Source organism: Halichoerus grypus, chromosome 1, assembly GCF_964656455.1.
Source record: "Halichoerus grypus chromosome 1, mHalGry1.hap1.1, whole genome shotgun sequence".
NCBI classification, from domain to species: domain Eukaryota; kingdom Metazoa; phylum Chordata; class Mammalia; order Carnivora; family Phocidae; genus Halichoerus; species Halichoerus grypus.
Window position 1 is genome coordinate 2,704,533 of NC_135712.1, and position 27,219 is coordinate 2,731,751.

Here is a 27,219-nt window from a genome sequence, read left to right on the forward strand (position 1 = left end):
CGGGCTGATGGCGTCACAAAGGCGCCGGCCGCCGCCGCTCGCCCGCGTTCTGGGGGCGAGCGCGGCAGACCCTGGCCGCGGGCGGAGCAAGCCGGTCGGGGTTCGGTCGTGCCTTCACGCTTCGGCTGTCTGTCCGTCGCCACAGCTCCGGGCGTTTGGCGGCGAGGTCAGCTAGCGTTGAGTCTTGGCCAGGAAGAGACGGAGGGCCAATTTCAGTGGTCTAGGATCTTTAAGCCCACTCTACGGAAACTCCGTCCGATCGACTGCTCACCTACGAGATAGACGGCGCCGAGTTTTTAATTGTATTGGACTCCTTGAGCCGCCTCTGCGGGGTGGAGACTGAGAAGGACGGCAGTCGTAGGGGTTTTGGGCGGGATGTTGGGGACAGCCCCATCGAGGGGTCGCCCTGATGGGGGCCAGGTCTGAGGCTCTGCTGCTGTTGGAGGCAGTGCCTTCCAGCGTCCCCAGTATCCGGGTCCCGGGGCAGGGGCGGGGCAGGGGTAGGGGTAGGGCAGGTCCCGGTGCAGAGGATGGTAGGGTCAGGATCAGGTCCGGATGCAGGGGATGGCAGGGTTAGGGCCAGCTCTCTGTGCAGGGGATGGTAGGGGCAGGGGCAGGTCTCGGTGCAGGGGATGGCAGAGGCAGGTCTCGGTGCAGCGGATGGCAGGGACAGGGTCAGGGTCCGCTCTTTGCAGGGGATGGCAGGGGCAGAGGCAGGTACACGGACAGATGCAGGGGATGATGGGCTGGTACAGGTCCCGGCATGGGCGCAGAGACTTAGAGGGTGTACTTGTGAGTCTATTCCCAGGCCTGGAGAATATGCAGAGGACTCCGGTGTTGGCTCCCTGCCAATTTCAGAAACAGACGAAGTCTTAGTTGTGCAATAACCCAGTACATTTGAACCCACAGGCTGCACCCTAATTTGCAAACTCGGTGGGCATGTAGGGGCAAGTGAATGGACGAGATGGCATCTTCCAATTCATGGTGGTCGTCTCAGTTGCTTAGCCAGCTGGCTGGACCGACCTTCCCTATCCAGGGCAGACGAGGAGCCTGCTGTCAGAAAGCTTCGAGCCTTGCTAATGGAGCTTAGAGCCCAGCGAGGGAGCATAGTCGCCAGCCCCGTGCGGGCGGTTCCCTTGAAAGCATCGTCCCTTAGGGTAGCGTTCCTTGCCAAACGGGAAAGGTCCAGTTCGACTTATTTAACTTGACACTTACACTTGAGTCTCACTGTCCTTCTACTTTGCAGTTAACGAGTGTAAAAATCCGGTTAAGCCAGGAAAGCCGACGCGGGATCTCGTCGACCCCAACCCTGGTGCGCGGGGCTGAGAATGCCGCTCAAACTCTTCGAGGTTTGAGCCTCGCTGCTCTCCGTTTCCCGACGCCAGTGTGGACGCGTTCCCGCGCTTTCGTGCGTGAGGGGTCAGAGGGCGCGCCGCTGCGCAGGCGCAGGCGCAGGGAGCCGAGGCTGCGGCGGCCGCCATGGGCGAGGCAGGCGGCGCTGAGGAGGCCCGCCGGGTCAGTGAGGAGGCCCGGGCTGCCACCATTGTCTTTCCCGCGCTGTGTGGCGACCCGCTTGGTCTTGCCTAGTGCTCCCCGGACTGCCCTGGGCCTCGTCCGTGGCAGGGTGGCCCCCGGGGTGGGGCTGGGGGCGGCGCGGGGGCTGCGCTCTGGGGCAGGGGGCGCGACGGTGGCACGTGTGGCCCGAGCCCGGCCCTCAGTGCCAGGTGCAGGGACAGCGCGGGCCCCTGGTCCCCACGCTGTGGCCTCCGCTGCACGGGCGGTGGGAGAGACCCGGCTCACGGCGTTCGCTGAAGGTCACCCAGCCGGCCCGTGCCTCTGTTTGTGGCCTGACACCGTTGAAGGGTGGAGAAGGCCAACGCGGGGTGGGGGGGGCGCACCGAGTGGGCCGGTGAACTCCGCTGCGTCTCCGGGAGCTGGGCGCCGGGACGGACAGAAACAGCGGCTGGCGTCTTCTTTGGCTTTCGGGGGAGGGCCTCGGGTGCAGATAAAAAACAAAAAACTGGCTCCCACTTTGACGTCTGCAGAGCAGAGGGCACGTTGGGTAAAGACGTGCTTCTGAAGCCTTTGCGAGAAGGAGGCATCAACGGGAGAAGCCCGCCGACTCGGGAGAGAGATGTAACAATGTTAAAATCTGCTTGTTCTTTTAGCACGTGGGGACTAAAGAGGAATTCGTTAAAGTGAGAAAGAAGGACCTGGAACGGCTGACAACTGAAGTAATGCAGATCCGGGACTTGTTACCCCGAATACTAAATGGGGAAGTGCTGGAAAGCTTCCAGAAATTAAAGATTGTAGAAAAAAGTGAGTCTCCCTACATTTAGCAGCCATGGGCGGTGACAGCAGTCTAGGCCAGCAGGTTGATCTTACAGGAACAACTGTAGAGTAGTGGTACATAAACCTTAAATGCTGTTAGGTCCTTGTGATTATTTGGGACAGGCAGGTGGGACGTAAGGAAGAGAGGCACCCTGGAGCGGGTGGCTCAGACGTGTAAGTTGGCAGTGGGGGCAGAGTGGCCAGCTTCCTGGAGTTTGTCTTCTCTTTCTACTCTCATCCTTGACATAAAGATTTGATACTCTTATAATTCAAAAGCTCTACTCTGCAATTTAAGTGCTTGTGTAAATTAAAGATCTTGCCGCATGGAAACCTTGCATGGAGTTAAATGTGTCTGTAGAGATAGGTGTGTGTTTCCTTGTTTCTAGGTGAATGGACAGGTCGGGTTTTTTTGAGATTTATTTATATATTTTAGAGAACGGGGGGGGGGGGTGGGAGGCAGAGGGAGAGAGAGAATCCAAAGCAGACTCTCTGCTGAGCTCGAAGCCTGATGTGGGCTCGATCCCCTGACCCCGAAATCATGACCGAAACCAAGAGTTGGAGATGGTGACTGAGCCACCCAGGTGCCCCGCCAGCCCTGACAGGTCGGTTTCTAGCACTGATTGAAGTCCAGAATCGCCAGGACTTGTTCATTCAGAGTTTGAGGTTTGACCTGAGCCATTACCTCAGGCATCGGTCTGGGAACCTATTGAAGTTTTTAGATTCTGGGATCGATTCTGCACTTGCCTGACTGAGGCTGAATTACATTTAAATCAGCCTTTGGTGCTTAAAGCTGGTCTGGCACCCTGCACTGGACTACTCACCTCCCTGCATGGTCTCTGGGAGAAGTGTTTTTGAGGGGCCCAGAGTTTCTCCAGCACTGACGCAGACAAGAAGGATCTGGACTCAACAGTACACACCTCTGGTCTGTGCAGATGCACCTGGTCAGGAGGGCAGCCATGCAGTTAGAAGGGAGAATGCTCCTGGTCACCACAGCCCCCTGTGCTACTCAGTTTCTCTTTGGAATCCTCAGATCCACCCTGTGCTGCCCTGTGGCGTGCTCTGGACGGTACTCCTGCACCCTGCCTGCCTCTGACTTCCTTGCTGGCCGCCAGCAGGGCTCACCAGTGGGAGGCATCACGGACGGAGCGAGAGATTGGGGTGTTTCCTCCTGCTCCCTCCACAGCTGTGACTCCCACCCTAGGACCTCCTTGACAGTCTCCGTTCTCGCTGGGCTCTGGTGTCAGTTTTTCTCCGATTCCTCCATCTGGAGGGCTGTTGCTAGTCTCTGGGGGCCTCACCAGCCCCTGCTCTCCTCTCTGTAAGCAGTCCTTTCCACATATGTCAACATCTGGGATTTTGTCTCCCATGGAGACCCTGCGGGATATGCTCTAGGTCACTGGTTATGTTGTAGCTCCAGGCCATTGGCTTCTTAGGCCTGGTTCTGATCCCATGCTCAGCCAGAGGCCTTCTGAGAGCAGCTAGTCACCCATGTGCATTTATCTTTAGGGAAGGAAGGTGCCGACCTGTAGTAGAGAGTGTCAGCGTGCTGAGTGGTTATGTCTCACTGCAAATTAATAAGCCGGCGTTCTGAAAACTACATCAGGGTCTCATGAATTGGTTAGCACGAGTCAATCTTTAGAGATCACAAAATCAAAATTGTGGTACATACGAGGGCGAGGGCCACAGGCGAATCTGTGGTGACTTGATCAGAGTTAGACTTCAGGAGCTCTTGCCTCACGGTCCCCAGGCCCTGTAGTCATCTCTTCCCGCTCTCTGGCCATCTCGTCTTGGTTTGCTTTGCTGATGCGTCTCTGCAGCAGCCTTTCAGCTACTGGAGCTGCCTGAGGTTCAGGCCTAGGCCCCTTGTCCCCTCACTCCACGGCTCTTCCGTGGGTGGTCTCGTGCACACATAGCTTCAGTTCCCATCTTGGTGCCAGTGGCCCCTAGGTTTACCTCTGGCCCTAGGTTTGGCCCAGACCCCCAGGCTTAGTTAGGGCCCTGTATCCAGCTCCTACTTGGCTTTTCTTCTTGCTCGTTTCACCGTGGTTTCAAATTTTCCGTGTTGGTCCTAGCCTAATCAGCCTGCAGCCATCAGGAAGCACCTGTAGTCCAACGAGGTCAGATTTATTGGTTTGTTGCCACAAGGGAGACACACCCCAGAGGAACTGTGGGCATCTTGCCAATGAAAGGCTAGAGTTGCTGTGGGTTTTGGGAAAGAGTGGAATTTAGGTGAAGTGCACATTAAACCACATTTCGATGGGCTGTAAGCAAAGTAGGGCTGTGTGTGGGGCCATCACTGTATCCTACTACAGTGGGCCCAGGCCTCATTTCTTTGAAAACTACAAAGTTTAGCTCGATGTAGAATATTGTGTCTGGAAATCCCTCATTTGAAGCCCTGTAGCTAGCTAGAAATCAAGGCTGCTCCCCCTTTGTCCCAGTGACTTCGATCCTACAGGGACAGTGGGATGTTTCCTTTTTACTGGTGTATTTCCAAACAGCAGAATTTCTGACAGTCTGGGATTTTACAAAATAAGCTTTTTGTGAATAAGAAATCAGCAGTCACTGAAAGGGGTCTTCATGATACTTTACTGTCCAGTGTGTTCTTGGGAGAAACATTGTTTCCTGTTAACTTGGCAGCTGGCTTTATACCTCTGTTGACCCAGCCTAACAAACTGCAGGACAGATTTCTACTTTCTTACCTCTGACTCATGCTATCCAAACCCCTACCCCACCCCAGACTGGGCTTCCTCAGTCTCCCCAGGGCATAAGTGTCCACCTAGAGACCTAGGATCCTCCTCATTGCCCACCTCTCCTCACTATTCACTCTCCTTCCAGCCCCCCAACCTCCTTCCCATAAGTCCTGTACATTTCCCCTCATGGCTGCATCCCGAATTCACTAACCTGCCTCCACTGCCACCACCGAGCCCAGGCCACCATCATGTTCCCCGAATCTCTGCCTCCTGTCTGTCCGCTCATTGTCACTTTCTAGTCTGTCCTGTACACCGTCGCCTGTGTAGTTTTTAATAGTTAAGTTTGGTTGTGTCATTCCCCTGCTTACGTCTTCAATGGCTTCTCCTTGCTTTTAGGATAAAGACCAAAAAAAACCCCCTCCCCTAAAACACTACCACCCAAAAACCTAAACAAAATGGTATGGTGGCTCGAAAGACTTTGTATGATTGGACTTACCCTCAGGTGCAGACTCACTTCCTTCTCTGACTGCCTAGATAAGCTCTGTCCTCCTGTCAGGCCTGTCGGGTGTTCTTACAGCACATGGTACTGTTCTTCAGATGAAGTCGTTTCATTGTCATCCTACTGTGTAAGTCGGTGGGAGGGCAGGGCCCCTGTTTTTGCCTCCCGTTGTATTCTCTGTGTGTGAATATTTGGTCCTGAGAGACTTCCCACCCCGTCTCTGTATGTTTTTCTTTCTAAATTGCTCGGTATCTCATGAAGCTAGTGTGCTGTAGGCGCCCGGGTGTTAAGAGAGGGAGGATCAAAGTGGACAGAGGACTTGGTGCATGCTTGTGCTGGAGGCTTCCCTGTGAACTTGAACTTGAGCTGGCCCTTGAAGCCTTCTGCTTCTCTGGCCTGAGGCCTGGCCCAGAAGATGTCCTCCTAGGGCATCTTTTACTCAGTTCTGGCTGTTGAATTTTTGCTACTTGGGTGACATGAAGGAAAACAGGTTCCCTCCTTTTTCTTTTTGTAAAGACTAGGTCCGGTCACTCTTCCCTGGGCCTTCTGAGACAAATCACATGAGCCATGGCCTTGAGAATGGCTCCCCCAGAGACAATCCCAGGATTACAAGGAGGCAGCAAGAGCTGCAGGACATGTTGATCCATCTGCCTTCCTGGCCCCGTGGTCCAGGAGGGCTCTTGGCTTTGACCAGTATCAGAGCTTCCTTTGCTTCTACAGTGGGTGTATGCTTCTCAGCTTAGGAAGTGGCAAAAGGCAGCACAAAGGGAGGAATGAATGCAGGCTGGGCGAGAGCAGAGGGCAACTATATCTGGTTCGAGGGGAAGCTTCTTTTGGAGCGTAGGTATGGTTGGCTTGGATGGGCTTAGGCCCTAAAGGACCCACGTTGATAAAACAAGTGTCAAGTAGTGAATGGGACTTCATCTGACTCTAGCATAGTAACTCCCTTTAGGAAACCAGGCAGGTAAATGGTGGAATTTGGAATTGTACTGGCTAGGCTTTTGCCTGAAATCTTCTGGGAATAGATGAGCATTGAGGAGTGAGGCGTGCCTTGTTAGAAGGATAAGAGGAAGGTGTTTTCAGCTGGGGTGATGGCGTGTGTGAAAATCACAGACGGGAGAGACAGCGGAGTTGATTGCTGGCTGATAAACTAGTTTTTCTGCTTGATACGTGGAGCAAGGATTGGGGTATAGCAGAGTCAAGGTCAGTAAATGTCAGTGGTTTATAGAAGACAAAATAATTGTAGCTTATTGTTTTTAATTTGAGATGAGTGGCAGATGGAAGTTACTCCATGGAAATGATATCGAAAAAGCGACTAAAATTACATTTTCAGGGGAATGATTTTCGTATCTGAGTGGAGGATAAGTTGGAGGAATTGGGTGGCAGATGAAGGAGAATTAATGATAGAGTGCTCACCAAGGAAGGTCTTGGACTCATCCGAGTGTGGGATTATGGCTGTGTGGATGGCATGGAAGGGACGCACGAAGAAATGGTCTTGGTGAAGAAGGGAGGGCAGAGCTCGGCAGTGGAAATACGGAGCAGCCTGTACACCGCTTTGGACAAACTCCCCTGTCTGTAAAACGGGGACAGGAGGTGGCGAGGCTTAAAAAGAGACTGTCTTTGGAAAGCACGTGGCGTCGCGTGGGACTCCGGGGGCGCCCTCAGGGAAGAGGACCTGTTCAAGGTGGAGGGGCCACTGAACACTTGGTGGAGTGAAGGAAGTGCTCTGTTCTTGACCCGGCAGTCTCCATTCTGGCTAGAACAGCATCACTCTGTGAATTTAGAAAAGGTGTAGGGAGCTTTGGAGTACAACTGATCTCGTTTGAATTCTTACTCTTTCTCATCTGTGTAAAATGGGGGTACCCATGGTGTCCTCATGCCTCCATGAGATGACTTGGCAAAGCAGAGCCTTGGAAGTACTTGGTAAAAGTCAGCTCACCTCCTTGTCTCTCACCCTTTAGCATCTGTTCATCTAACAATGACGGAGTTATTACTGCGTGAATGTGTGTCAAAAATGTTTGTTTTAAACCAGAGTCCTATTTTTTAAAGACTTATTTATTTTAGAGAGAGCTCGTGTGCGCGTGTGCAAGTGGGGGAGGGGCAGAAGGAGAGAACCTCAAGCTGACTCCCCGCTGAGCGTGGACCCCCCCCCCAACTCGGGGCTTGATTGCACAACCCTGAGGTCATGATCTGAGCTGAGATCAGGACTTGGATGCTAACCGACTGAGCCACCAGGTGCCCCTAGAACCCTATTTTTAAAAAAATAAAATCCTATTTAGTATGTAGTTCAATATGTAAAATAGATAAAAGTTGTATTTTCTGCATATTTAGAAAAATCTGTTCAGAACATTACTTGTAAAATTGGTACAATGAAGGTGTTTTGATGAAAACAAAATATAGGAGATTTCGGAAATTAGATGCAGTACCATCCTCAGGGTCCAATTTCTGTTTTTAGTTTTGGTTGTTAAGTAACAAGGAAAAGACATAAATCACAGAGATAAGGAATTGCAAATGGTGAAGTTTTTAAGCATTTCACTTTGCAGCATCAGGATGGTTTTCAATGAAACTGATCTGGAAGCTTGAAGCCAGTGGGGTCAGATGTTTTTGTTTCACAGTGAAGTCACAAGGTCTAATAATTCCTTGCCTGTCTTACTGGCACTGGTTCATTTGGAGAGAGGTGGTGGAAAAGCCATTTGGCCTCTCCTAGAGAACACTTCTCAAGTACATACGCTGCCTTTGCCATGTTAGATGATATAATTTAGAAACAACTCGATGATATAATTTAGAAACAAATCTTAGTGGCAGGTGTCAGATACTCAACCCAGAGTCTCCATTGGAATTATGTAACATTTCCTGTTGACATCAGACATAAATTGCAGTCTCATTTCTGACACTTTAAAATCTGCAACATTAGTTTTGACCTTTTAAAATTTACTTAAATTCATGTTTAAGTGTTAATACTGCGAACCAGCCTTGTTTTGTTCCGTGAACATCAGTAATGAATATAAACTAGTGCAGCCGTGATACACTGGGGGGAGATTTGACTAATTTTCTCTAGGAACAGAAAAAAGTTATTTTGTGTAATTTAAACTATGTGCATGTCAGCATGGTCCAGTAGAACTTTCTGTGATGATGAAGGTATTATGTGATTCATGTTGTCCCTGTTTAAAAAACAGGCACTAGCCACGTGTGGCCAACTGGCCCCGCACCATTCATTGAAAAGTCAGTCTTCCCCTCCTGTACTACACGGTTGGTTTTGTTCTAAATGGCTGTGTATGTGTGGATTTGATTCTGAATTCTTCAATAGTTTTATTATTTATTTTTATATTGTTCATTATTAGTATTTATTAGTTTTTATATTGATTTTTTTACTTCATTGTGTTTTATTCCAGCTCCCTGATGAAATTCTTTCTGCCTTTTTGTTGGAACATTAACCACAGTTATTTTAAAGTCTGAATCTGGTAAATCCATTAGCTGGATCACCTTTTGGTCTGCTTGTAGTGTCTATTTTCCCTCTTGGTAATCTTGGTAATTTTTACTGATTAATGGATTTTTTTTTTTTTTATTTTAATTTTATTTATTTATTTATTTGACAGAGAGAGACACAGTGAGAGAGGGAACACAAGCAGTGGGAGTGAAAGAGGGAGAAGCAGGCTTCCCGCCGAGCAAGGAGCCCGATGTGGGGCTCGATCCCAGGACCCTGGGATCATGACCTGAGCCGAAGGCAGACGCTTAATGACTGAGCCACCCAGGCACCCCTGATTAATGGATTCTTTAAAATGAAAACTTGTAGAGACTTTGGATGATAGTATTTTTCTCTAGCAAGTCGTGCATGACACCCCCTCCCCCTCCCCACTGTCTGCCCACCTCTGCAGCCTCTGTGTGCTGCTTACGCATTGCTGAGCACCTGGGAGAGGGAGACGGCTCTGCCGTCAGCTCGTTTTTCTGTGCTTCCTTGTCCTCCGGGATCATGGCCCACCCTAAGTCTTGGCCGTCCGACAGCTCTGTCGTGTATTTTCATTTCTCAGCCCCGTGCCACCGCTGACCACTCTGCCCAGCTTTGCTGCCTCTTTGCCGGTGCTGCTTTGGAATATGTCATGGTCCCTGGGAGGAGTGGGGTGGGAGGCTGGGCTCCTGCACCTTGGTGCACTTTCCCCCTCTCTAGGTCCTGGCCTGAGGGCCCCTGTGAGTCAGTAACTCTCACATACCTTCAGAGGAGTTAGTTTGTTTAAATTCTGCTTTTCTAATTATTCTCAGTGGGAAGATTGATCTGATGATTGATCTATCATAGCTGGAAATGGAAGTCCTTCCGTATAGGTGGTTGTGATTTTTAAATTGTTAAAAACACATTGTAATGTCCTACAGTAAAGATAGACTGTGGAGATGTTCCAAATTAAAGGAGGCTAAAGATACAACCAACGGCCATACCTGACCCTAGACTGGTTGTTGTATTGGGAAGGAAGATTGGCAGGGATGACACAGTGGAGAAGGAAATGTCCCAGGTCTCCTCTCGTCCCCAGTCCCTGTGGAGCCTGTCACTGTCCAAATCTAACAGGAAGCAAAAAGCCAGGAAGCCCGGGTGCTGTGGATGATGACTTTAGCCTCTTGGGAGCACAGAGCATGGTGGAGAATGGATCTAAAGGGCACGTGGAGATGGCCCAGCACACAGCGGCCTGGGAGAGAAGAAGACTTACAGGGGCTTATGGACAGAGGAGGTGGGAAGGTAGCCAAGATGGAGAAAGTAGAGACATACGTTATTTGAGTATATCACTCCTGACACCCAGTCGTTAACTTTGTATTTGTATGCCAATAAATGAAAACATTTCCTGACTCTCTGGTTTGCAAAGTATGTTAGCAGAACTCATTTGATTGACTTCAGCAAGATTGATCTTAGTTTTTTGTGATGGTATTTATTTTCAAGTGTTCAGTGAATGTAGTTGGTAAGTCCATCAGGGAGGTGTTCACTCTCTGCCTGGCATCTGTCAAGCACTGCTAGGTAACGTAGGGATATGCAAAGGACAAAACCTGACCCTTTTCCTTGGTAATTTACAGGTAGACTGGGGAGCTCCACCCCTCAGATGTTGAAGTTAGTGATACAAGCTGCCGCCACGTCCATTGGCAGTGCCAATATAGAACAGATGCCTGTCAGTCGCACGTTTGCTTCATCTTATAAAAGATAACTCAAATGACCTTTAAGTTAGAAGATGAAGAGCGGTTTGGGGAGCAGATTTTTAGCAGTGCAGGAAAAAAAATGCTATTTCCATGTTCTGGTTCCAACTCTTTCCCCCCACCCACCCCGTTTGATTTGTTTTAAAAAAATTGACAAAGTGTTGTTTGGCTGGCTTATAGTGGGTAGAAGGATTTGAAATGCACTTAAGCTCTTTAACTGAAGCCCCCCCTTTTTAATGAATCCTGAAATAGTGTCATTTTTTCTTTTTTTTTTTTTCATTTTTTCACTTTTTGAGCTTAAATTGTTGATAGGCTGATTAAATGAAAATGAGGTCTTTAGGGTGGGCCCTGATCCAGAATGACTGGTGTCCTTATAAAAGGGTACATTTGGACACAGAGACAGACATGCACAGGGAAGCTGATGTGAAGAGACTGGGAGGAGGCCCAGTGACAGCGGAGGCAGTTGGGAATTCTGGAAGATCGAGGCTTCTGAAAGGTGGAGGAGCCAGGGAAGGATCCTTGCCCACAGGTTTCAGAGAGAGCCCGAGCCTGCTGACACTTTGGTCTCAGGCCTGTAGCCCCCAGAACTAGGGGAGATGTTTCTGTTGTCATAAGCTGTCCACTTTGTGGTGCTTTGTTACGTACCCTCCAAATCTCAATTCACAGTAAAGATGGGGTCTGTTAGCAGCTAATTGTAAATTCTTTTCTAAACCTATTAGAGAGTCATATGAAGGGAGAAGTTAAGAGCTGTTAAAAACCCTTCATTTTGGATTTGAGACTTTAAGCTGTTTTGATCAAAAACAATCCTTTCATATTAACACAAAACAACTGATAGTTTATTATGCTTATTATAAGCATGCCAGGTGGTAAAGAAAGGGTAGGAGAAATCGATCCCTTTCGTATGGTTTACGTTTCTTTGCTCAGTGTTTTTGAAATGCTGCTTTTCCTTTGTAGCTCTGTCTCCTGTCAGTTAATAGTTTTCTGTACCCTTCCGATGAATAAGTTAAGCATTAAGAGATACAGCCATTTTCCTGTTATTAAAACTTTCAAAAAAGGATTGTGAATTTCAGAAGCCATATTGATATGGAAGTGGCCTGTGATGCAGATTGTTTCTATATATTGGGAGTCTGTCTTGGCCACCCTTTCATTCAGTTAACAGTTAAATGGAGATTTCTCCTTCATTGTGAATGCTAAAGATGAGCAGTTAGAAGACAGTTTAGGCTGGGTGGCAGCTCCTTTCCTATTCTGATATGGAGGCTGGGTAAGATAATGTCTTGACTTTGTATAATGTGTCATTCACTGTCCATATTCTTTCTGTCCCTGGTTTTTAAAAAGAAATCACAGAAGCAGTATATTCTCATTATGAGACATATAACCAAAGTGGCTGTGTATTTTTCTCTACTCAAGGATTAGCAGAAGGAACGGGTAGAGAAGTGAAATTCATTTGTGTGACAAATATTTGTAAAATTCCATGTACCATTGTAGGGATTTGGGATGTATCAGAAAATGAACCCTGAAAATGCCTGCCTTGTGGGGTTTGTTCAGGGTGGCAGGCACAGCTGGAGGCCAGGCTGAGAAAGCAAGGGTTTGTGGGTTTTGTGGGAAGGTGGCGGCAGTGCTCCCAGCTGGCCACAAGGCGGCGGCCTCGTGCAGCGGAAAGGCACCTGCCGCCTCCGGGTGCTTGCGGTGGGCAGGTGTGGCATCCAGGATGCTGACTTTGAATTCTGTGGGGTACCTGGGGGAGAGTGGGACGTCTGACGCTGTCCCCTCATTATAGTAGCCTATGGAAGGTCGTGTACGGCTACACAGAGCGGTTATGAAGTTGCCCTAATGAAAATCTTTTGGGTGGCCAGTATTAATTCCCACATATTTTTATACACAGTAAGGCTTGTAGGGATGGAATTTTATATCTTCTTTGCCACGTTTGAGTGACATACAGCTTAATGATACACGAAAATTGAAAAGTGAACTGCAAAGAAAAAGTTTGCGGCGCTAGTAATTTTAGTTCCTTTTTACATTTTGTTTTTTTTGTGGCCATATGCACGTCATTGTTTATTCATAATTATAACTACGTAAGTTTTCGTTTAACATTGTGACACAGGGCCGCTGTGTAGCTTTTAAAGCATAGCTCTTGACTGATAGTTGATTTCTTGGGCAGCCAGGATTTGGAGGGCAGAGTAGAATTCCGGGGAGAGTCCCGTGGTATGATTGTAGAAGGGAAGATTTGAGGCAGAGGAGATAGTCCCACTTTACTTCACGTGGTTTCTGAGAAACGCATTTTAAGAGAAGTTCTGCCAGCTGGTTTCATAATCTGTGACTGAATAGTTAGCGTTAGGTGCTCATCTTCCCTCTAGGGCAAAGGTTCCCTGGAAAATGCAGGCTGCCTTCATTTCTCCAGAGCTTTGGGGATGCCCCTGCTGTGCTTGGCAGTTCCCCCGCCTTCTCAGAGCCTGGCCATGAAGCCGCACCCCTCCTCTTGTCTGCACCTCACTGGACGGAGCGCTGTCAGCCATCTCCCCTCTCAGGTGGAGGGAGGTGCCAGTTTTCAGGCTGCTGCCTCCCACTGCCTTCTGGTTTTTCCGCCCCCACGTTCCTGAGGCTGGGCTCCCTCATTGGCGATCGTTGTGTGTTGATTTCATTTTGTTAATGACCAGAGACCAGGCTGTTGTCCTGAAGTGCTTTCTCAAAGTCTGTTCCCAGACCAGCGGTATCTGCCTCACCTGGGAACTTGCTGGAAGTGCAGGTTCTCTGGCCCACCTCAGGCCTGCTGAATCAGAAACACTGACAAAGGTTGGGGGGGGGAGGGGGCAGCAGCCTGTGTTTGAACAAGCCCTGTAGGGGATTCTGGTGGACACTAACATTTGGGAATCACTGTCCACAAGCATTGCTACTTTCATCAGAGAAGGTAACGCCATTAACTCTGAGTACTGTATTCCACCTCGAATCTCAGTATATACGGTAGCATAAAAATTGATGATTTTTTAGTGCCTGAGGTCAAGACGCTTAAAATTTTAAGTTCTGTATTTCTTTGCTTTTTAAATGTCAGTATTTCTGCATCATAATATCTTTTATTTAAAGTTGATAAAACTTTTGATTTCAGACATTAATGTGGATGTCTTGGGGATTTTTGTTGGCGATTTGAATCACCATCTAAATGAATCTGGTGGAGAGGAAGAAAGCCATAGTTCCCTGCTTTCACTGGGCCTTTTCCTGTCTGATCACCGTTGCTGCCAGCCCTCCACTGACTGCCACTGCAGTTCTTCCTCCTGAGTCAGTCTGCCAGTTGGTGAGACGAGTGCTGTGAATCAGCCCCGGCTGGCGCCGTCTCCTCGCTGAGCTCCCTCCCGCTTTTGATGGAGCAGATACAAGTCTGTGCCACGAGACAGTCGGGCTTCTCAGTCCTGCCTTCAATCTCTTACATAACCCACTTCCTTAAAGCCTTGAGTACAAGTCTGGCAGTAAAATGAGGTCTTAACAATGTAAGACTGAAAACAACAACAACAAAAGTACTTTCTGGTATGGGCTAAAAACTGATAGGAACCTGAAAAGCAGAACCTTCAGAATGTTGGCCACTGAAGGACTGGTTCTGTGACTAATCCCACCTGAGCAGCCAGTGCCCGTTTTCCCAAGAGGTTAGGCACATCGGGTTCTTAGAGGAGATTCGTGACTTGAAATACTGAGTTATTGTCTCTCTCCTTCTAGACCTGGAAGGGAAAGAGCAAGAATTAGAGCAACTGAGAATGGATTGTGAGCACTTCAAAGCCCGCCTGGAGACTGTGCAAGCTGACAGCAGGAGAGAGAAGAAGGTACGACGCTCACAGGCCGCCGCCTGACACCTCAGTGTCATGGCTGAGCCTGCAGAGTGGTGTGGCTGGCGGCCGTTCTAGCCCTTAAGTCTCAAGAGAGTGTATTTTAAAATGTATGGAATTTTGGGGGCGCCTAGGTGGCTCAGTCAGTTAAGTGTCAGACTCTTGATTGTGGTCATGATCTCAGGGTCATGGGATCGAGCCCCGCATTGGGCTCAGCGCTCAGTGGGGAGTCTGCTTGAGATTCTCTCTCTCCTCTGCCCCTCCCCCCTCCCTGTGCTCTTGCATATGTGTACACACTCTCTAAAATAAATAAATCTATCTTAAAAAATAACAAAATGTACGTAATTCTGAATGGGTTGGAAAATAGTCGAACATTGGGATTTTATGACCGTTTAATGTGGAAAATATTTACTGGGTGCCTTGTGATTGTCACTTCCTGTTAATTTTACTTTTATTACTTCTTATTTTTTTTAAAGATTTATTTATTTGAGAAAGCGCGTGTGTGGGCACTCGAGCTCGGGGGTGGGGGTACAGAGGGAGAGAGAGAAAGAGAGAAGCAGACTCCCCACTGAGCATGGAGCCAGATGCGGGGCTCTGTCTCAGGGCCCCCAGGATCATGACCTGAGCTGAAATTAAGAGTCAGACACTCAACCAACTGAACTACCCAGGCACCCCTAATTTCTATGTTTAAAAGACCACTTCAGGGGCGCCTGGGTGGCTCAGTCAGTTAAGCGTCTGCCTTCAGCTCAAGTCATGAGTCCTGGGATGGAGCCCTGCATCAGGCTCCCTGCTCAGCGGAGAGCCTGTTTCTCCCTCTGCCCCTCACCCTGCTCATGCTCTCTCTCATTCTCTATCAAATAAATAAATAAAATCTTTAAAAAAACACTTCAGAACATTAGAAGTCACAGTATAAGAATCTTGAAAAAAGTGCACATAATAATTTATAATCAGAGACGTATTAACTACAAATATTTGTAATTAACCTAGGGGATCATTTATTGATATTTTAGAAATAACCAATATGTTTTATTATTTGCTGAGACTAATAGTATTTCTTTAAAATTATACATTTTTGCTTTTTATATGGAATACATTATTTCCTCTTCTCTTCTGTAAAACTAAACTATCCTGCCACTTGTGATGAAATTCGGAGCGTGTGTGTTTTTATTTTTAAATAGTAAAACAAGAACAGTACTAGTAACAGCAGCTAGTATATGTTGTTTCCTGTGCAAGTTCAGCTGTGCCCTCTGACAGGGCTTCAGCTGCTGACCTCGGCCTTCGTCTTCTCCATGTGTTTTCAGAGTTAACTCCGCACCATTCACAGTTAGCTAACTCACTTGCAGGGGACTGCCCATGTTTGCTTCTCTGTGTATTTGATGTGTTAGGAAAGTGTTAGGAAAGTTAGGATGTGTTGTGATAATAAAAGGGAAGTTGTTGCAACCATTGTATATATATTATTTCAGGAAACTTTTTAAAGAAAAATGAGCTGGTGGTATATTTCAGTTAAAATCAGAGATGAACTACAGAGGGTTTTGAAGGAATCCTGAAAGTCTGGTGCTTGATACTCTGTCAGGTATGAGTATTCACTTTAAATACGTAAACATGTCAGGACTCAATTATTGTTTCTTTTTTAAAAGCAGCCCTATTGAGATATATTTTGCATGACAGGGTAATCTGTTGTAAAAGTAAAGTTTGGTCATTTTTAGTAACTATATGCAGTTATACCACTTTCACCGCAGTCCATTTTGCTTTTGGTTAAAAGTTTTTAGGAAGAATTATGGATGCACAGGAAGGTACAGAAAAATCCAGGGACGTCCCCTGTGCCTGTATCCGGTTTGCCCTGGGGTAGCGTCTGGCCTCACTGCAGTGCATGGCGAGAGCCCGGGGACCAGCACCCGGACAACCCATGGGGTGTGTTTGTAGGTCAGCGGTGCCGCACGCACTCGTGTGTGTGTGTGTGTGTGACTAGTTCTGTGCGGTTTTTTAAAAAAGATTTTATTTATTTGAGAGAGAGAGCATGCCGGGGGAGGAGCAGAGGGAGAGGGACGAGCAGACTCCCTGCTCAGCGTGGAGCCTGACTCGGGGCCGATCCCATGACCCAGAGATCAGGACCTGAGCTTCACGAGTTGGACAGTGAATCGACTGATCCCCCCGGGCACCCCAGTGCTGTGCAATTTTATCACACGTATAGATTCATGTAACCACCACTATATTCAACATACCGAACTCTCTTATCAGCATAGAGATCCTTTCGTACTCCCGTGCCACGGCCACCCTGCCCTGTTCCCTGTGCTTTCCTCCTGGCGGCCACCGACACATAGTTGCCACACGTCGATCTCTATAATTTTATTTCAAGAATGGCATGAAAATGACTTTTTTCACTCAAATTCATCCAAATTCTTGCTTGAATCAGTAGTCTGTTCCTTTTTATTGCTGTATAGTATTCCATAGTATGGAAGTACCACAGTTTTTTAACTTCTCTCCCATTGAAGGACGTTTGGGCTGTTTCCAGTTTTTCGCTATTATGAATAGAGGTACAATGAACATCCGTGTATAGGTTTTTGTGTGATTGTATGTTTTCATTTCTTTGGGTAAATGCCCAAGAGTGCAGTCTCTGGGTTGTATGCTAATGCATGTTCAGTTTTTTTTTTTTTTTAAGGTTGATTTATTTTAGAAAGGGGAGGGGTGATGAGTGGGGGGAGGGGCAGAGGGGGAGAGAGAGAATCTCCAGCAGACTCCCTGCTGAGTGAGGAGCCCGACAGGGGGCTAGATCCCACGACCCTGAGATCATGAACTGAGTCAAAACTAAGAGTCAGCGGCCCAACCGACCGAGCCACCCAGGTGCCCCTGCATGTTTGGTTTTGTAAGAAATTGCCAAGTTGTTTTGCAGAGTGGCTGCCCCATTTTACATTCCCTCCAGCAATCTATGAGTGATTCATTTCTTCTACATCCTACCTGGCATCTGGTGTTATCACTGGTGTTATTTCAGCCGTTCTAGCAGATGTGAGGTGGCATGACTTTGCATTTCTCTCCTGGCCAGTCATGTTGAGATCTCTTAACATGCTCATTTGTTGTCTGTGTGTCCTCTCCTGTGAAAGATCTGCTCATGTCTTTTGCCCACTTTCTAATGGGATTATTTTTTTTCCTGTTGAGTTGAGAGAGTTCTTGATGTATGCTAGATAGAAGTCCTTTACTGGACACGTGGTTTGCAAAGAGTTCCTGCCAGGCTGGAGCGTGTCGCTTCATCATCTTCATGTGGTCTTTCGCAGAGCACATGTGTTCAGTCTGCTGAGGTCCAGTTTGTTGATTTTTTTCTTCCATGATTGTGCGTTTAGTGCTGTAAGAACTTTCCTCATAACCCTGGGTCCCCAAGATTTTCTTTTTTCTAATATTTTTATATGTTATATTTAAATTGTTGATCCATTTTGAGTTAGGTTTTGTATAAGGTATGAATTTCAGTTGAGGGTTTTTTTTGGGGGGGGGGCAGTTGCTCTTGCGCTTTGTGGGAGAGATGATGTTTACTCTGTGGACCTGCTTTTTGCCTCTGTGAGTGACCAGTTGGGCACATTTGCCAGGTGTGTTCTGGGTTCTTCGCTCTGGCCTGTCGATCTGTTCTGCCAGAGCTCACCAGCGCTGTTACTGTGGCCACGTAGTGAGCCTCAGCATTGGGTAAAGCGATTCTTCCCGTCAAATTTTTCTTCCCCCAAATTGTCTAGACAGGCCCTTTACTTTTCCATATACATTTTATAATAAGCTTATCGGTATCTATAAACATTCATGCTGGGATTTTGATGGAAATTGCATCATGCCTGTATGTCAGTTTTGGGAGAACTGCAGTCTTGTCTATGTCGAGTCTTGCAGTCCATAAACATAAAGCATGTCTTTCCACTTCTTTACGTTGTCTTTAATCTCCTTTATCAACGGTTCGTAATTTTCAGCACGCAGAGCCTATCTACATTTTGTTAGATTTTTACTTAAGCCTTTCATTTTCTTTCTTTCTTTCTTTTTTTGGTTCCACAGAACGTTTTTATTTTTATTCAACTCTAAGCAAGTAGCAGAGTTAATACAGCATTCTGGAACTCCACACTGGCTTTTCTTCTACCAGTGAAGAGTGATCAGTTTAATAGTGCAGACTTGGGGATTTCTCACCACCTCTCACCCAGCCCCCAGCTCATCTAGACGACTGCACAGAACCACAAAGCGACTCTCCCTATTGCTGTTTCCAGTACTGCTCTTTAAAGGAACCAGAGACACTGACCCCCAGGAACCAGTCCCAGACGTAACATACTGGGGACTAGCAGTGTGAGAGACACTGTCATGAAGATGTGACCCAGAAGATGCCATTATGCACAATTCCAGACTCAGACTCACCAAGACAGAGGCAATGAATCTGTTTTTTTTAAACCTCTCTTAAAGATTCTTTGATGCTCTGCTCTATTACTGTAGACCTGATCTTTTCACTTGAATTTTTTCTTCTTTAAATTCTGGGTTGCTCTTCTTATGCTGACAATTTTATGAGCCCATCCTAGTACCAACATGTCCTCCAAAACAGAGTTCAGATATGATCAGAACATAACAGGTGTGATCGGGTCGAATTACAAAGGATAGGCAGAAGGAAAGGTCCCCCTAAAGCACTATCTGTGAGAATGGGAGTGGGGAAGGGGAGAAATCTACCGGTATCACTGAGCTTGAGAGCACTGCTGGGCATCTCCAAGACGTTCCCATCTCCTGTCTTGTCTTTTTTCTTTTTCTTTTTTTTTTTTTTTAAGATTTTATTTATTTATTTGACAGAGAGAGACACAGCGAGAGAGGGAACACAAGCAGGGGGAGTGGGAGAGGGAGAAGCAGGCTTCCTGCTGAGCAGGGAGCCCGATGTAGGGCTCCTGTCTTTTCTTCACTTCCAGACAGCTGCTCACAGAGTTGGGCACATAGTTGTCCTATTCAACCCGGGAACACGTGCTGGCCGCCAGGGGCCCACGCTCATAGTTTTTATGGGAAGATGCCACTTTGAATTTACCACAGTGGTCTCCAGATTGGTTGCTGAGAATGGCCTTGTCACACTTCAGTGGCCCATCCTGCTTGTAAACCAGCCAGATGTAAAAGTGAAGGCCTTGGGAGGCCCAGATCCCATGTAATCGGAGAGAAATGTGCCACTGCTGATGTCGTCCTTGCCCTTCATGTTGACCAACAGAAAATGGTGCCGTTGCCTGTATTTGGGGTTCTTCCTGCTGGGAGCATCTCGGTCTGTCATGACCAAGGTGTAGTGTTTACCTGGATCAAGGCCATCCCGTGCAATACTGGTGGGCTGGTTCTTAACCTGGGGGGCATCAGCACTTTGCCCAGCTCGTCGACCTCTGCCCTGGTGTATTTGACCTGCAGTGGATGCTGTGGCCACTTGTCGACTTCCTGCAGGCTGAGGGGCCCAGACTACTTGCTGAGGTCCACCAGCATCACGGGGCTGAGCTGGGCAGACCGTGGTGAGTCTTGGCAAGGCATAGGCCTGTAGCGCTGATTCAGAGCAGTCTGCAGACTGGCCACAGGAGACAAGGGACCAGCAGCCAGGATGCATTTCTTTTTCTTTTTCTTTTCTTTTCTTTCTTTCTTTTTCTTTCCTTCTTTCTTTTTTAAACATTTTATTTGAGAGAGAGTGAGCGAGTGAGAGAGCACAAATGGGGAGCAGCAGGAAGAGGGAGAGGGAGAGCAGACTCCCCGAGGAACAGGGAGCCCAATGCAGGGCTCGATCCCAGGACCCTGGGATTATGACCTGAGCTGAAGGCAGACACTTAACTGACTGAGCCACCCAGGTGTCTGCCATTTCGTTTTCTTTGGAACAATTTTAAATGGTGTTGTGTTTTAAATTTTAGTTTTCACTTTTTTGTTGTTAGCATATAGCAGTGTGATTGCTTTTTGTGTGTTGATCTTATAACTTGTGATCTGGCTGAACTCACTTACGAAGTCTGGGAATTTTTTTTAGATTCCTTGAGATCTTATATAGACAATCATGTCATCCACCAATAGGGACAGTTCTAGTTCTTCCTTCTACTCTCTCTGCCTTTTGTCTCTTTTGTGTTATTATGCTGTCTGGAACTTCTGCCACTGGGTTAAATAAGAGTGGCAAGAGCAGACAATCTTGCCTTGTTCCTGACCTCGGGGGAAAGCAATCTCTCACCAGTAAGTATGATTTAAAAAAAAAAAATAGACTTTGGGTTTTTTTTAGTTTTTATTTAAATTCTAGTTAGTTACATACAGTGTAATGTTAGTTTCAGATGAACAATATAGTGATTCAACACTTCCGTACATCACCCGGTGCTCATCAGGACAAGTGCCCCCCTGACTCCCCATCCCCCTGCCCGACTCCCCATCCCCCTGCCCACCTCCCCTCCGGTCACCATCAATGTGTTCTCTAGAATTGAGTCTGTTTCTTGGTTTGCCTCTCTCTCTCCTTCCCCCCCCTTTGTTTTGTTTCTTATATTCCATGTATGAGTGAGATCATATGGTATTTGTCTTTCTCTGACTGACTTATTTCGCTTAGCATAATACTCTCTAGCTCTATCCATGTCATTGCAAATGGCAAGATTTTGGGGTTTTTTTTGTGGCTGAGTAATATTCCATTGGGTTCACAGCAAAATTTGAGTGGAAAATACAGAGATTTCCCATGTACCCCCGCCCCCATTCGTTTGTAGCCTTCCCCATTATAGACGTAAATATGATTTTAGCTGCAGTGTTTTGTAGATGCTTTTTATCAAGTTGAGGAAGTTCCCTTCTATTGCTAGTTTGCTGAGAATTTTTATCACGAGTGAGTGCTGGATTTTGTCCGGTTTTTAGAACATTTCTATCACATACTTGTTTGTAGTTAGTCCTTGCTCCCTTGCTCAGCCCTAGGCAACCATAGATCTGCTGTCTCTATAGATTTGCCTTTTCTGAATATTTTATAGAAATACAGAAATAGAATATGTAGTCTTTTATGTTTGGTGTAATGCTTTGGAAGTTCATTTATGTTAGCACGTGTCAATTGTTGTTCCTTTCTATTGTACCGCTTTTCTTTATCTTTTCACCAGTTGATAGACATTTAGTAACTTCCGATTTTTGACTCTTATGAATAATACTGCTATGAACATTCATGTACAAGTGTTTGTGTGGACATATATTTTAATTTTTCTTGGGGGTTACCTGGGAGTGAAATTGTTGGGTCATATGGTGAGTATACGGTTAACTTTGTGAGAAACTGCCACACTGTTTACCAAGAGTGAGTGTGCCGTTCTGCATTCCACCCAGCAATATGTGAAGTCCTACTTTTCCATATTCTTGTGAACACTTGGTATTGTTAGTACTTTGAGTTATAGCCGTTTTAGTGAATGTGTAATGGTATCTCATTGTGGTTTTAATTTCCATTACCCTCATGTTGAACATCTTTTCATGTCATTCATATATTTTTTGGATAAATGTCTGTTTACATCTTTTGCCTAAATTATGTTTTTGTTATTGAAACAAAGTTGACACACAGTGTTACATAAGTTTCTGGTGTACAACTTTTGCCTGTTTTTTTCCCAACCGACATCATCTTTTTTTAAAATTTAAATTCAATGTAGTTAACATATAGTATATTATTAGTTTCAGAGGTAGAGTTCAGTGATTCATCAGTTGTAATAACACCCAGTGCTCATTACATCATGTGCCCTCCTTAATGCCCATCACCCAGTTACCCCATCCCCCCACCGTTTACCCCTCCAGCAACCCTCAGTTTGTTTCCTATGGTTAAGAGTCTCTTGGGGCACCCAGCTGGTTCAGTCAGTTAAGTGTCTGCCTTTGGCTCAGGTCATGATTCCAGGGATCTGGGATCAAGTCCCACATTGGGCTTCTTGCTCAGTGGGGAACCTGCTTCTCCCTCTGTCTCTGCTCCTCCTCTCTGCTTGTGCTCTCTCTTCTCTCACACGCACTCTCTCTCTCAAAATAAATAAAATCTTTTAAAAAAAAGGAAATAATTTATTTTAGTCTATCACTTGTCTTTGTACTTTCTTGATGGTATCTTTTGAAGAGTAAAAGTTTTAAATGTTGATGAAGTTCAATTTATTATTTTTTAATGGATTATGATTTTGTTATATCTAAGAAATATTTGCCTAACCCAAGGCCAAAGAGGTTTTTTCCTAGAGATTTTACATTTAGGTCTGTGATTCATTTTGAGTTATTATTATTATTTTGCATATGAATATCTATCTAGTTGTTTTAGCATCAATTTGTTAAAGAGACTATACTTTTTCCATTGAATTGCCTTGGCACTTCTGTTAAAATCAATTGCCATAAATGTTAATGTTTCATTGATCTATATGTCTGTCCTTATACTAATACCACACTGGTTTGATATCTATAGCTTTATAATAGGTTTTTGTTTTTTGTTTTTGAAATCAGGTGGTGGTAGTTCTCGTCAACCTTGGTTTTCTTTTTCAGACTTTTTTTTTGCATTTCCATATGCATTTTAAAATCAGATTATTTGTTTGTACAAACAAGCCTGCTGAAATTTTGACAGGGATTTGATAGACATTGAATCTGTAGGTCAGTTTGGGGAGATTATCATCTTACCTATATTAGTCTTCCAGTCCATGAACATGGTATGTCTTTCCATTGATTGACATCTTCTGTACTTTTTCCAAGCAATGCTTTGTAGTTTTTACTATACAGGACTTAAACTACTTTTCTTAAGTTTTTTCTTTTTCTTATTTTTGATATGATTGTGAATGGAATTACTTCTGTTGAGTTTTTCTTGATATTATTGTACTATACGTGCATCCCTTTGTCAGGGCATATCTGCCTGAAGTCACCAAATATGACTGCAGTGAAGACCATCCTGTCTGGTCATTCTCAGCAGTTATTGTGTGATCTTGTCAAAGAACCATCATAAACAGACTAATTGGAATACAGACTGCTTCAACTGTGAGGAAGGCTAGAGTTCGGAAAGGAAGTGTTTGATGTAGGTTTGCACATGTCCCCCTGACTTGAGTGGGTTCGGCTACAGACCCCTGAAGAACAGAACTAGGAATCCAGACTACTATTAGGGTGAAACCAGAGTTTGTAATCACCTAAGGCAGTATTAGCATGTGTCGTAGGTTCAGTGACCATCTTTTCTCCTAAAACGAGTGTGAATATACGTTTGAATGTGTATGGAACTCTGCATACCAAATACATCATCCCCGGTAGATGTGAATGGGCCACCCTAGGTCAAGTTTGATTTGTGGCCCATTGCTTCCTTTTCTTCCCCCTCTAACTGTCCTGCACTCACCTCTCTAAAAGAAAAACTTAAAACATCTAGAATACTTTAACTTTTTTTTTAAGATTTTTTTAAAATTTATTTTTATTTTGACAGAGACATAGTGAGAGAGGGAACACAAGCAGGGGGAGTGGGAGAGGGAGAAGCAGGCTTTCCGTGGACCAGGGAGCCCGATGCGGGGCTTGATCCCAGGACCCTGAGATCATGACCTGAGCCGAAGGCAGAAGCCTAACGACTGAGCCACCCAGGTGCCCCTAGAATACTTTAACTTTTTAAAAAAGATTTATTTATTTGAGAGAGAGTGCGTGTGGGGCAGAGGGAGAGGGAAGCAGACCCCCAGCTGAGCATGGAGCCTGACACAGGGCTCGATCCCACCACCCTGAGATCACAACCTGAGCCAAAATCAAGAGTCAGATGCTCAACCGACTGAGCCACCAGGTTTCTATATTTCTTAAGTTTATCTCTTTTAAGTAAGGAAATGCTCTCACCTTTTGAGGGAACTTCAGGTAACAACAATAGTGCAACCAATGGTGGAGGTTGGGGGAGGTCAGAAAGCCCCATTCTACCCAAGAGCCACCTGAAACGAGCCTTTAGGCTTGTTTGTGTGGTCTAAGGGACTATCAGGAGGACAATTCACTGTTAAGAGCCCTGGCTGAGATTTTCCAGCGGTATTCTTCAGAATCCCCACTGACCTCCGTCTTCCTATCACACTGGCCCTCAGCTCGCCATGTGCGGCATGCCTGGGAGGCCCTCCTTCCCACTTCTCTCTGTCTCTGCCCCATCTGTCCTAGCCGGGCTTAGCTGTGTCATCTGGTGTCTTTCCAGTGGAGGGAGCCATCTGGGGGGGGGGGGGGCAGGCTCTTCTACCAGAAATGGTGCTCTGTGAACTGCTGGGTTCAGTTGTTATTTTGTTTAGGTGTCCCGGTCGGTGTTGATTCTGGGAATAGCCACTTGGGACCTGAGGTGCCTTCATTTTGAATTCAAGATGAATTCAGATCTTTGGCAATACTTGTGAACTCTAATACAGCAGTATGTTCTTTTTTGAGAGTGTTATTTTTCCTCTGAAGTTTTAAAAGATAGAGATTATGGCTGTCTAAGGACCGGTTTTCATTTGCCAACTGTTCTGTAGTTCTTTGTGCTTTTTTTTTTTTTTTTTAATCTTTGAATGAGAAACACAATAGAGGTATTTCAAGGTTGAATGCTATTCATTTTGCTGATTTTATTCTGTTTTGATTTTAGGAGAAACTCGCTCTTCGAGAGCAGCTGAATGAAGCAAAGCAGCAACTCCTGCAGCAGGCAGAATACTGTACGGAAATGGGAGCAGCGGCCTGCACCCTTTTGTGGGGCGTGTCCAGCAGTGAGGACGTCGTCAAAGCCATTCTGGGAGGAGTAAGCATGACCACTGGGCTCCCTGGCTATTGTCCATCAGTGTTCATGGAACCCGGAGGGTACAGTGTGTACTAAGGAGCTTACAGATGAAGTCCACGTCTTGTGTTCATTCATCCAGTAGTGCCGGCCCAGCAGTGTGTAGGGCCTGGTGTAAGCTGGTGCTCTAGGGGTGCGGAATGAGAGTCTGTGTGGTGTTTGTGGGGTAGTACCACTTCAGTTCCTTGACATCTACACACATTTAACAGAGTTTAAGTGCTTCTCTGTAGATTATCCCATGAATAACGCAATATTTGATTTGTTGAAAGTTACACATTATTTATGTATTTATGTACGTTAGTAGTACACACACACACTCCCACACACTCAAAAAACTTCCCAGAGGAAGAGAGGTTTGACATGGGCTTTGATGAACTCGAGTAGGTGGCAAGGGCAGACAATGGGGAGGGGAGAGGAATGGCATCATCAGAGGCACGGGCTGAGAAGCCTGAAGTTAGCGTTGGGGGCCATGCGTGGGTCAGTGGACACAGAGTAGAGGGTCCGTGCAGTAAAGTCATGGGGAGATAACCCTGCGGAAGTAGGATGCAATGTGATTTTGGGAGTCCTCAGAAGCCAGGTTGCTGATTTTACCCAGTAGGGTGGTAAGACTGGATTCCTGAGGGTTTTGAGTAAAAGAATGGTGGGGCGAGAGACTTCGGGAAGATTGTCCTGACTGCGAGTGAGGGTGGATAGGAGCGGGGTGGGCGTGGGAACGAGACAGGAAGACTAACTGGCAGGCCTTTCCGGTGGCTCAGGGCTCAGGCAGCGCCCTGCTGTGAGGGGCAGGGAAGGCAGGTGTGGGCCAGGGGCCTGTGGCTGCACTTAGGAGGAGGGTGTGCTTGTGGACGGGAGTACAGATACGGGGGACGTTCGACAGGAGGCCAGCAATCCATTACTTATGACTTGGAGAAACAAAAATTGTGTGTGACTTTAGTGGAGATTAATTGTATTTTAACATTTATTGAGCTTTATTTACGTGTAATTTACACATAAAATTTACCCATTTGTGAGTGTACAATTTTAGTGGTTTTAGCTCATTTCCAGAGTTGTGTAATCATCCCCACAACCCAGGCTCAGAACATTCTATCAGCCCATGAAGTTGCCTTGTGCCGTTGGTAAATGTGTCGGCTTTGAAGCTGTCCCTTAGAACCCTAGCACCCCGGGAAGCATTTCAAAAGTTCTGTGTGCTTGGAGGGACTTCTGCTGAGTAATGAAGATTTAAAGTGCCCAGCAAGCCTGCTCACTGCCTTCGTCTCTTGACATGTTGAGGTTTCTGTTAAGATTTTGTTTGAAACTCCGTTCTCCAATGGTTGAAACCTGTGGCTTCATGCCTGGAACCAACAGAGAACGTATTTTTCTAGCATATTCCTGGTGGATTTTGGATGAACCCATCCTCATACTGCCACCACTGTAAACTCGTGCTGTTCCCTCACATATATTTTATTTTGCTCCTTCCATCAGTCTGCAGGGTAATTTTTCTACAGATTCCAGATTTCCTTTTTCTGTTCTTTTCCATATGGGAACTTGGGATGAAGGAGCAGACTTTTGAATACTGCTTCTGTCATTAACACAGAGTCTTCCTTTTGTGCCTTTGTACTCTTGTAATGTTTTGTACCAGTATTTGTACAGGGGTGTGATACTTTCCTTTCCAAACTTTCAGGATAAAGCTTTGAAGTTTTTCAACATCACTGGTCAAACAATGGAGAGTTTTGTGAAGTCACTGGATGGGGATGTCAAGGAGCTTGATTCCGATGAAAATCAGTTTGTGTTTGCTTTGGCTGGGATCGTAACAAGTAAGTCATTCTTTTGAGATGCAGTGACTGTTAGCCGTGTGTCTGGAGTGGTGATTAGCCAGGGGTGTGTATGCAGCAACGTCTCCTGGAACTTTTTCAATGTCCTGTGGTTCTTACCCTAGAGGACCTGATCTGGTGGGCCTGGGATAGGTACCAGGTGTGGGTGTTGTGGGGCACCCCCCCCCCCAGGCGAATCTGATAAGCGTCGGTCAGTAAGAAGACTGATCTAGGAAACAGGATG

General features: G+C 46.4%; 1 protein-coding gene and 1 pseudogene across 4 annotated transcripts in view; one reads left to right on the forward strand and one right to left on the reverse strand.

Moving 5' to 3' along the window:
* Positions 1-27: 27 nt before the first annotated feature.
* HSF2BP (heat shock transcription factor 2 binding protein) overlaps positions 28-27,219 on the forward strand; it is a 98,357-nt gene continuing 71,165 nt past the window's right edge. For 2 of the 4 annotated variants that reach the window (XM_036099000.2, XM_078068758.1), the window contains exons 1-6: positions 28-166; positions 1,247-1,515; positions 2,169-2,319; positions 14,392-14,495; positions 25,000-25,149; positions 26,846-26,978. In XM_036099000.2, coding sequence (XP_035954893.1) covers positions 1,480-1,515; positions 2,169-2,319; positions 14,392-14,495; positions 25,000-25,149; positions 26,846-26,978 — 574 coding nt within the window. In that variant the 5' untranslated portion in view covers positions 28-166; positions 1,247-1,479. The other 2 variants (XM_078068788.1, XM_078068878.1) reach the window with 2 other exon arrangements.
* LOC118540001 (phosphatidylethanolamine-binding protein 1 pseudogene) lies at positions 18,709-19,949 on the reverse strand (annotated as a pseudogene).